This window comes from Geospiza fortis, unplaced genomic scaffold (genome assembly GCF_000277835.1).
Source record: "Geospiza fortis unplaced genomic scaffold, GeoFor_1.0 scaffold20, whole genome shotgun sequence".
Taxonomy (NCBI): domain Eukaryota; kingdom Metazoa; phylum Chordata; class Aves; order Passeriformes; family Thraupidae; genus Geospiza; species Geospiza fortis.
Window position 1 is genome coordinate 2,824,382 of NW_005054374.1, and position 11,183 is coordinate 2,835,564.

General features: G+C 40.4%; 1 protein-coding gene across 2 annotated transcripts in view; it reads right to left on the reverse strand.

Annotated features, from left to right (window-relative positions):
• Positions 1-2,725: 2,725 nt before the first annotated feature.
• MED14 (mediator complex subunit 14) overlaps positions 2,726-11,183 on the reverse strand; it is a 33,188-nt gene continuing 24,730 nt past the window's right edge. The window contains exons 24-30 of one of the 2 annotated variants that reach the window (XM_005424861.1): positions 10,220-10,402; positions 9,315-9,550; positions 8,516-8,695; positions 8,203-8,310; positions 7,623-7,748; positions 6,821-7,010; positions 2,726-3,322 (exon numbers count right to left, since the gene is read on the reverse strand). In XM_005424861.1, the coding sequence (XP_005424918.1) occupies positions 3,249-3,322; positions 6,821-7,010; positions 7,623-7,748; positions 8,203-8,310; positions 8,516-8,695; positions 9,315-9,550; positions 10,220-10,402 (1,097 nt within the window). In that variant the 3' untranslated portion in view covers positions 2,726-3,248. The remainder of the gene's footprint in view (positions 3,323-6,820; positions 7,011-7,622; positions 7,749-8,202; positions 8,311-8,515; positions 8,696-9,314; positions 9,551-10,219; positions 10,403-11,183) is intronic. The other variant, XM_031060187.1, reaches the window with a different exon arrangement.

Consider the following 11,183-nt stretch of genomic DNA (forward strand, 5'->3'; position numbering starts at 1 on the left):
TTCCCAAAGAATTAATTCCTGCTCTGAAGGAACGTGAGGAGCTGGGAGTACGCGGGAGAGCGGCACATAGTGAGGGGGCAGCTCTGCACCTGCTCCTGGAGCCAAAGTTCAGCCTTAAAAACATTCCCCTAAATAACGATCCACCCGCTGAGCAGCAAACCCCCGGTGGCTGCTGGAGCACCTCCGGAAAAGCGTCGCGTATTTGAAGTCAGCATGATTTAATCTAAATGTGAAAGTCTCAATTACATCGCTATTATGGGGTTACACAGAGTCACAGCTCGGTAATTACAACCTCGATGCTACATATGGTTAATACATTTCAATTACACGTTAATTTATTGAAATACATTCTTACCTTAAAAACCTCTGAAATTCTGCGGTAGATGGAAAATTTGGGCCAGGGGAACAACTATAACCACTTGAGCTGAGATGGCCAGTGTAGCACAACTTTGACACCTTTGTGTCACCTTTGACAGACTAATCAAAGATCTGATTAAAATGGCCCAAATATTCTCCTAGTAGTCTATATTTCATACAGAAGATTTTGCTTTAAAATGCCTGTGAACCACAGTAACTTCCAACTGACAGATGAAACTGAGCACATGCCTAAAGACAAACTGCAGCTCGTAAAGAAAAACAGCTTCTGGTTTTATGGAGCTTTGTTTTGTCTCAACAGTTTATCATTAGAGCTTGTTTCCCTGCAGCCTTTGTAAACTCAGTTAAAAAAAACATCTGCAGACTCAAAGGCAACCGGTGGAACACTCAAACGTGGAAAGATAACAAAGAATTAAAACTTAGTTTCAAACCAAAACCCCCATCACCTCACCTTGACTCCACTCTTTGTCTTGCAGTATTTGCAGGGCTCAAAAAAGTCTCTTCTCTATTTTCTATCTCGAGGAAACCTTTAACAGGACCAGTATTTGTTATCTGGAAAGCCACAAAATCTATGGCTGCTATTGGGAATGGCTTTCCGGACATGTAAAATGCGTTTTCATCTGACACTGGCTAACATTTCTAAGCCAGAGCTGTGGCTCAGCTCAGAACAACTATTTTTCCTCTCTATAATTCAATCATTCAATAACTCATCCTTGTCCCACAGGTGGGTTGATCAGGAACTTAGAAATCTCTAGAAATACTGAAGGATGTGGAGTCACTGCAGCACTTTCAGTGAAATAAATGGACAAAGAAATCCACCATAAGGAAGAAATCTATAAATAGTCCCAATGCAGCAGGTGGTCACATGATCTGGCTGCCAGAAAAAGGGACTGAACACGTGGAAAATGAAATTTAAAACTGAAGTTGTAAATACACATGGAAAACAAAACTTAAAAGTGCAATTGTAAAGACAGTCATTGCTTTGAAAGGAACAAGTGTCTCTGGTGAGCGGGAAATGCTTTCTTTTACTAGTAGGGCTTACCTTAAGAATTTAATTTTTAGGAGAAATGTTTTAAGTGTGGTGTATGTTATGAGTGCTGTGTATAATATAAAACAAAATTCAACCTTCCCATCATGTGAGATTTGGAGTGTCAGTCCATAACCATCTGTCAGCAGTTAAATGTTTTGTTTCCTCTGCCCTGTGGGGAGGCCTCTCCCCTCCCTTTTATTTCCAAGTGCTGAAGCTCTGCTGCCACCACACTCAACATTCCCTGCCCCTCCCCACAACGGGCAGCAGGTACTGCTCAATTTTAAAACATTAGTTTAGCTGTAAAAAGGCAAAAATATGGGCTCTTTCCAACTGACCAGCAGCATTTAAAAACTGCAGGTTTTCACTCCAGGGGATGGGTTTTGTTGTTCAGAAGCAGAAGCTGTATAACCATCTATTAGATCCACACAGGTGAGAGCAGCAGGGACACAGAGCTCACTCTCACACCACAGGTCCAAGGCTGAAATCTGAGGTAGGCACCAACCAAAAGGTGATTTCTAGCAGCAAGAGGTTCAGAGAAAGAAGCACAGTGACAGTCATAGGGAAAATGGGCAGCCTTGAAGATAGCAAGGCAGGCTGGAATACATTCACCTAAAGATATTTAAAATTAGTTTAAAGCATGCTTCAGCTAAGCAGGGAGCTGCCAGAGCTCTGCAAAGGCAAGGGAGGCAGCACAGCTGAAAGTCACTGTTGTAGAAAGTCACAAAACTACCTCCATAAAAATTTGAGAATACTGATCCAGGAAGACAATGGTTAAATGATAGAGTAACTCCTAAGGATAGATATTTTTTTCAATTACAAGAGCCTTCAGTCATGACTGACAAAATTATCTACAAATATCCAATTCAGGAAGTTAAGTGTGAGGTTGTTTCTTTTTTGGATCAGCCTCTCCAATTTTGTGGTAGCAGGTCTAGCTTCTACCTTACCTGCCTCTACAATAAGACAAGAGCCTGTTATTACAGAATACATAGCAGATGACAAAAGGTTCTTTCTTCCACTAAGGCTTGCTTTTGGGACAGAAGAGATGTAGTTCCTGCTATAAGAAATGAAGCGCCATTTGAAATAGTTACTGGTTATTTTTACAACCAGGAAAATGAACAAACTCTGTTCTGCTCTGATTTGGAACAAATGGAACCCAGAGGATAAATAAATAAAGACTTGTTTGGGTTTTTAAGTTAGCAGCATGTGTGTGTATGTATAACCAAGATCACATACAGAGACAGTGCAGGAAGTGTGAACATAAGAGATCTGATCAGTGGCTACAGGGGAGAGGAATAAAGTTTAAGATGATACAACATCCAGTTTAAGATTTTTTAATCCAGTTTATTAAATATTGCTTTTTGGGGACATGTTTACAACAAGCCCAAATAAATTGCTTAAGGATTCAAAGCAGTCATATTAAAATACAGCTTCAATATAAAGTTTGTCACAGTTTTACAGTATTCAAAAATGACAGACCTGCCTTAAAAAAAGACTATTACACCAAAACATAAGAAAAACCAAAAAACAAACAAGTTTGGCATCTTCATAATCTTTATAGTATAAAACAGAATATTAAATCTATTACCAGCAAGCTGATACTTCAATCTATTACCTAGTCTGAAGTGTCTCCCATTAAAACACACTATACAACAGCACTATACAAAAGTCGTGGTGATACTCATGTGATGAAAGTGCATCCCTGAAAGTTTGCCAGTTTATAGTTAGCTCTTAGAAAAAAAGGTAAAATTAAAACGTCCTCTTTTAACTGAAGGCTTTATTTTATTTTTTTAATTTTGTTTTTTTTTGCTGTTTTGTCTCACTTTCAGCCTTCTTTTAAAAGTGTCTAGGGACGCCCCCCAGGGGGCAGCGTAAGATTAACCATCAAATCACGAACGGCTGCAAATATTGTGCATTCACCTGGAACAGGGAAAAGAGACAGGTTAGCACCGCGCCCCGGACAGCCCTTCCTCACTCTGGAGCAGGGAAAAGACACAGGTTAGCCCCACACCCACAGCCCTTCCTCACTGAGCCCCCAGGGCAGAGCCCAGGGTGCAGAGGCTGCCACTCCCAAACCCCAGCAACCTCCAGCATTTGTGGGAGCTACCAGCGGAAGGAGCTCCAGCTTTCCCAGCAGGACTGCTCTTGTTGCTGGTGGAATTGCAAGTAGCTCTTAACTTTTAATTGCTTTTGAATGTCAGATTGAATCTATGCTAGAATTGATTGCACATGGACTGTGGTCCGATTTTTTCCGTATGTTATTAATTAGGAGCACCTCATCTTACAAAAAAACAATAACCCAACTTTTTCAAGTTTTATTTCTATTGATTACAAGCAGAAACGAAACATTTTGAAAGATTCAAGTCTGAAACAGCTGGAAGATGTTTTCTGTCCTAAGCTTAGTCTTGGAAACATTTCTAATTCCAAGACTGGGCAACAGCCAGGAATCTGTTTCTTTCAACCAAATTGCTCTGGCTCTACCCTTGACATCCAAACTGCAAAATAAAATACAGAGCAGGTGGACTTCTGTTTCCAACAGCTGAGATTCAATACTGAGAGGAAAAACCAGCCACAGCTACCCCAAGTTTTAAATAGCACTTGTTGACAAAAACACACATGTTCTGAATAGCTTAAAGAAGTTAAAACCAACAGAAGCGAAAGGGTTAAAGAAGAACAACAAAAGATGAAGCAACAGGCAGCTGTGATTTTCATCTACTATTTCCTGCTAAGAGAATACAATTAGTAGCCACTGTTGTACCCTGGTCACCGTGGGCTGAATTTTTCCTGCATATTTCAAGAAATATCAATTAGAAGACATTGAATTTTGCTGCTGAAGGAGCAACAGTATGAGCAGAGAGATAAGAGCACAGCCTGTTGGGATGCATTAATCTTAACTGCCAGACTAGGGATTCCCAAGATTATTTTGGGCAAGTCATTATCATATCAAAGCTACAAATCTGGGCTAAATACCATCCACTGCATCACTGAAAAATGTTTAGTTGTGAAGTGCTTTAAGAATCATCATGAGTCCCTTGATCTCCTCTCTAAGGGTCACCTCCAGCATCCATAGGGACTTTATTTTCCTTACCAGATTGATGTCCACTACATACTGTAGGTCTTGGACTTACAGCTCAAGTTTAAGCTTATTATTGCAGGGCATTGATTCCCTCTCAGTTTGTACAAGTATTTCCCCAAAGTAAAGTATTTTCTCCCACGGAGGCATAGGTAAAGTGGTCTTAGACAATGTGTACTCACAATGAGTCAACACTTTACTGTTAAACACAGCAGAATGTGTTTGCCCACAGATCTGAAAAGAAAACTCTTTCAAAAGAACTTACTTTTCAGGCACTACCATTTTATTAAGAGGAAAATTAAGCTGAATACAAAATACTTTCTCACAAAGAGAGAAAGGTAAAAAAGATACAGCCAGAACAAGGCAACACTGATTCCAGGTTACAATGACAGTGCCAGTAACATCAGCTGTGCACAATGGGAGGCCCTGCTCCTTCCTGACTCAAATAGTGAAAAATTCCCTTAACCAAGCAGATTGCAATTAGTGCAGCAGAGAGCTAACAGGTAGGAAAGTCAGGAAAATCCTGGGTACAGCACAGGAGCAGCAGAAGAGAGAGGAGCATCAGACGACAAAGGACACACATCTGGGATCTACCATGTCCTGCTGTTTTAAGTCTCCCAGCTATCTACTTTCATCTGTTGGCTCTCCTATCAACTTTCAATGGTCAAGAAAAGAAGGTATTCTTGTTCTCTTTGATCAGCTATAATAATGTATGTTTTGACAATAAGAACAGAGGAAATTGCATTTCAAGTGTTCTCAGGGAAGATCCTACTTTTGCTGGGTGATGGTGGAAATAAGTAAAGTCATATAGACTCATTCTTTCTGTTGGAAGTTAGAGGAAGGACTACTAGAAATTTCCTCTGCTCAGCCAGCTACATTTTCCTTTGCCTGGACAAGGTTCTGCTTGTGGCTCCAATGCTTTTCCTATGCTTTTTTTCCCCCATCTATATTTTGCTCCCTGTACTGGACTCCAAAACTGCTTCAAAACTTGCACAACAAACAAAAATTGTCCACTTTGATCTATCTAGTGACCATCAGAAAACATCTCACCACGCATCTCCAGAGCAGCTTTGACAGTTACTTGCTCTGCCTGTGGTATTTTGTGGAGGGTTTCCTTTAAAGCACAACTCAGGGCACTAACAAACAGCAAAGCAAGAACCTACCCTTCCCCACACCAGGGGAACTCTTTGGGAAGCACCTTCCAAAAGCAACACCTGAAGTTTAGCTAATATGTTTTGAAATAAAAGTGCTACACAAACAACAGCTCTTTTCCACATACAGAACTCCTACAGGGAACTCCACATGCCCTCAAGGTTATTTTCTCTCCTATTTACCTACACTATTACTACATGTTAAACAGAAAGTGCATATTAATTTAAATCCCATCACAAGTTTCAGAAATGAATGCATATCCACACCAATTTAAGGTAAACATTGCTCATGTTCTACCAATTGAAATAATCCATCAAGCATAGTTAAAATTACTGCATAACAACGAGATGAATAATAATACAAAAGAGAAGTAGGAGTCAACCTCTGGATTCACAACTTCAATCTATTCACTGGGTTACTGGAAAAAGCATGTTCTTATCAGAACTGAACGTTACTGCTCTTATGAGCCATCTGTGTACTAGGACCCCAAACCACTGCTTACAGACAACATGCTGCCCAAAGAACCTGCCACTGTTCTTCCATGTTTTAGATAACAAAAGAAAAATAAAAGGTATGACAAACAAGAGGGAAAGCAAAGCACAATGCTGCTCACAGTGCACTACCTACAGACCAATGAACACTCAGAACAACCTAGTTCAAACACTTCACAACACGTCTGGTGGACAGAACTGTATGCACCTCTGCTAGTGGACACACTGACAAAGGAGTATACAACCACTGCAATTAGTTTTAAATCATTCACAGCACGTGGACAAATTCTGGTAACTATTTTAACATCCCTTTACATGCTACTGTTAAGCTGAGTAACTTCATAATTAACCATGAAAACTGACACTTGGCCATGGCATATTTCTTGTGACTCATTCTAGGCCCGTTTGTCAAGAAGTGTGACTCTTACTGAGCAGCAAGAGTTGGGCTAACAAGAGGTGGGTGCATTCTATCACTTGGGCAGAACAGCAAAACCCAGCCTGAATCATCAGTGCAACCTTCTGCTGTGTTGCCAGTACTTCCTATTAATTATGTATTGCCTGTCACATCAGGAGTTTGTAATCACTAAAGAAGTAAGATAGAAACCAAGAAGAATTCAGACTTAAGAGAGGTTTAGTTTTACACTGGAGATTTGTCACAGATGTCTGGGTGAAGAGAATATATCTACTGGACATGTACAGTACCTGGTCGTGGTGAATTCAGTTCAGCAAACCTCTTTAGAATATTGCTAACCATCATTGGAGCAGCAACAGAAGAGTTCTGCTGCCTGGGAATGTCAGCCTGTTGCGTTGTACCCGAAGCCATATCATAAATAATTGGGACAATAATACTAACAGCTTCCTGTGGGACTGTTGTTTTCTGTGTTAGCTGAAGCTGTGGGGAAACAACCCAAAAAGTGTGTTAAATTGAATGACCATATACTTCAGTGCAACTTCTGATACAGATAAACACTCCAGGCCTACAGACAGCATGTACTCCCACTCCCCTGTTTTCAGACATCAATTCTGCAACAGAGAAATTATCAGTCAGGTGGAGACTATTGTCTTCTCAAAAGCACCCCACAGTGAGCATTGCCTCGGGCACAACACTAATGTAGATTTGTTCTGAACATCTCATCCCTCTCTCCTCTCCCAGCACCCTGATGTGCACTTTACCCATCTAGGTGGTTTGTGCCTCAAAGAACAACTAAACACCCACAAGGGGAGCACTTGAAGATGCAGCCCAGAGGGAGCTGAACTTTATATACTGTAAACATCTCTCCAAGAACACAAAACACGAGGAGCTGCTGTGCTTTAGTAGGAAGGAGAGTAGGAATATGAACCGAACTCATTACAAAAGATATCTAAGCAAATTGAGAATTCCAAACAGCACAACACTTTTAGCTATTACAGCTGTCAGATACAGTGGGCTTATGCTTTGCTACAAACTTGTGATGATCTCAGAGACATGCAAGGTTAGAATTTTAAAACAGACAGCTCTACTTACGAAAAACAACATTTTGGATTTCAGCACAACAGCAGGTGTTCCCGGAGGCGCAATTGGTGGAGCGCTGGGAGGGATTGTTAAACAAAACTGCACGTTCCATTTCAGCTGACTTGCCTGGTCAGGGAACTGCTCAGAGAGAGCAGCACAGAGAAAGAACAGCAAAGTTCTCATGTCAGTGACATACACAGCTATGAAGCAGGGAAGCACCACAAAGCAGAATGTGCCTCTTTAGCTAAACCTGAAGACATTGCCAGGTTTAGAGAAATCAGAGTAACTCTGAAAGAACTGACCACAGTAACACAATCAGAAAGATTCTGGTCAGTCTATGCATGTGCCTGTTGTAACATGTCTGCAGCTCCTTAGAATCATCAGTTTAAAGGAAATTTAAATTTCCTTTAAAAGGAAATTTTGAGCATTTCCAGGAAAGCTAGTAGCAAATTAAAACTTCTCCAATAACATTAAATAACTTATGTATACATTTAGAGTAATTGTGTGGTTTTAGATAAAAACAGATCAGCTTTTTTTCAAAAATATAACAACCAAAGTTGGGTGAACTAAATAAATAGAACAGATGACTTACCAGCTCCAGTTTCATGATGTGTACACAGTCCCTGAGGATGTGTGTGGGAGCCCCTAGTAACTTGGTGAAGGCTATCAGGGTGTTTGCTTTAAAAGGTGGTCCTGCAACCTAAAGAAAGACACTATTTAGTAGTGCCTATTTAGATAATAAATATCTCATTTAATATGCAACCAGCATGCACAGCTGCCAGTTTGATATTTCGCAGCTCTTACACATGCCAGTGAAAGTCAGCAGGACCACTCAAAACAACACCAGAGATTAAAAGCAAAGCATGTAAACATCAACATGATTTCAGCTTGATTTCAGTACATACCCTTGTTTCAAAAAACTTCTCCAAAACTTGTAACTCCTCTGATTTCCACTGTCCTGTATTTTCAGGTGTTACTTTCAGCTGCAAGGTCTGGTTGGTTTTGGGATTGAGAGCAACCCTGCATTTCAGTGCCTCTGTCTTAAACATTATGACACCTGGTTCATTGGAGTTTATTAACTGTAGCTGAATAAAAAGGAGATTCACAGTCAATTAGTCATTAATTAAATGGAATGAACTCACACAAACACATGATATTTTAATACAGGTAAAATTGCCTTGAGAATTAATTAAGCTTATGCCAGACTTGTCTTCTTTCTCTGTCACTGAACCCATGCCATAGAAGTGAAGAGGCACATTTGTCTGTCCCAAACTCTAAGATAACATTCCTGAACGAGTAGTTAACATTAACTAGTAACTCACTTCTCTGGAAATCCTGCCAAGGAGTGCTACCCACAGTAACCCTGTGGCTGTTCTAGTAAACTCCCAATGGACATGCTAAACCCAAAGAACCCACAGCATCTGAAACTCAGATCACATACTTGGTCACAGACTTAGATCTGAAACTTGGTCATAGACTTGCTATTTTAACAATTACCAAATTTCACCTGACCAAATCTAATTTGTGTGGAAAAGAAGTGGAACTAAAAGATTTCTCTAAATTTTGACATTTTAGATGGTAAAAATCAGAAGAATAGCACAAGTCTAACAGCAGTTATTTTATTTGAAGCATTGCAGTAAATGCCTGATTTAAAAGACACAGAGCAGTCACATACCCACAGGTCCATTCAAACTGAAACCCTACCGTTTCCTGTTGAATGATCCTCTGAAGATGCCTCCTCATAATCACTGACCCAAGGAATCGCTCAAGAGGGGAGCACAGATAGCTGCCAGCTAGTCCTGGCACAAGCCCAGGGGTAGGAGAGGGCAAGAGCAGAATATTCAAGGCACTGTGGGTGAGGATTGTAGGAATGGATGCAGCCCAAGAGCGCTGAGGTAGTTTCCGAGGTGGAGGCATGCTTGTTGGCATGACTTGGGAACCTGTGGGGACACAAGGACTTGCAGTAAGGGAGGATTTAAGCTAAAACAATAGATATATGTTCACTTCAATGATCTCTATTCATGAGTCCTCTGGACCAAAGCTCAGTGCTTCTTATTTAAGAATTTGCCTGTCTAGTGATAGGCATCAGACAGACAAGGAATTAGTTTTGACCCTGAACCCATGCAAAGAGTTTCAGTAACATTAAAATCCTCCTCCCTTTTCCTCTTTCTGCAGCATGCCAGCAGACAGCAGGTTTGCACAACAAACTCAATGGGATGTAAAGATGGCTAAATCAGTCGTGCAAGAGCAGCATTACAAATCTATGATGTGAAAAGTTAGTATTTGGGTTGGCAAATGTGCCTATCATTGCTCTCACTCTGAAGACTTTTCTCTTAGTCATGGAATTCAATAGTTTCAGACTGATTTCTGCACTGCAAGAAAAGCTATCATCAATCCTGCTGACATTTATGCTGTATGCTTTAGCTCACTTTTCCAATTTGTTATTGAAGATTTGAAGTAGGACAGAATCAAGGCTTCATTTCCTTAGACATTTTACTGCACAAGGACAGTAAGGACTGTTACACCAACACAAGAACTACCAAAAAGAACACAACTAGAAATATTAAACATGAGTGTTTCACAGTTGTAACAGTGATATAGAAGCCTACTTGTTCCAGCTCGTGGGGAATGAGAGGCATCAGGGACAGGTGAATGAAGGGAAGGATTGGCTGGTGACATTCCAGGCATCCGTGCTGCTGGTGATGGACCAGAGACCTGGGGAGATCCCGGCCAGTTCCCTGCACGCTGACTGGGTGACATCATGGTGTAGGGTGAGCTTGGGTCTATGGTACCTACAGATGTTACAAGACCATTATTATTTCTTTAAAAAGTAAAAGGCTTTCTAATAGAAAAATCTAAAAGAGGCTTACCAAAATCTGTAAAGCATTCAAGTGCCTGCAAGCTTTCAGACTACTTTTTATAATCATACAAAACACACAAGTGGGGGCAGAGAGTAAAAGTCAAGACACAGATTTCAAGGGTTTCCAGGCTGTATTTTTTAAATAGTAGAATGCTAAGGAAAAATTGTCATGTTCAACAAGTAATAGGTTCTAAACCAAAAGGAGCTCTTGCCTACAGATTTGGACTTCTATTGCTCCTTAGCAAAGGAAGCCTCAACCAGACAGTTCCTTATTTATTCAGAATGTTACAGTTATTGCTGCAAAGGTATCTCTGCTCTACAGACTGATCAGAACCTTAAACCTACCCTGTAGTACATCTCTCTCACTTTGTTCATCTCAACAGTCAAACTGATGTGTGGAAATTACCATCTGAACTGTTCATTTGTTGTGATCCTATAGAACAGTTTCCAATGCACTGTGATTACACAAAGAATTGTTTTGTCAGCTTTCCAAAAAAACCAACCAAATTAATAAAGGAAACAACCAAAAGGCAGGTTGCTCACAGATATGCCAAACCAGCCAGGCTTTGACAGCATTTTCAAATTGCAAGTATGTGAATTTCTAACCTGTTCCAGTTATTTTTCCAGGAAATGTAAGCAGTGAAAATCCACTAACTAATCTAACAAAAGAAAATGTTCATTAAAAGCTGCAGCCACTGTTCTGCTACAAGACC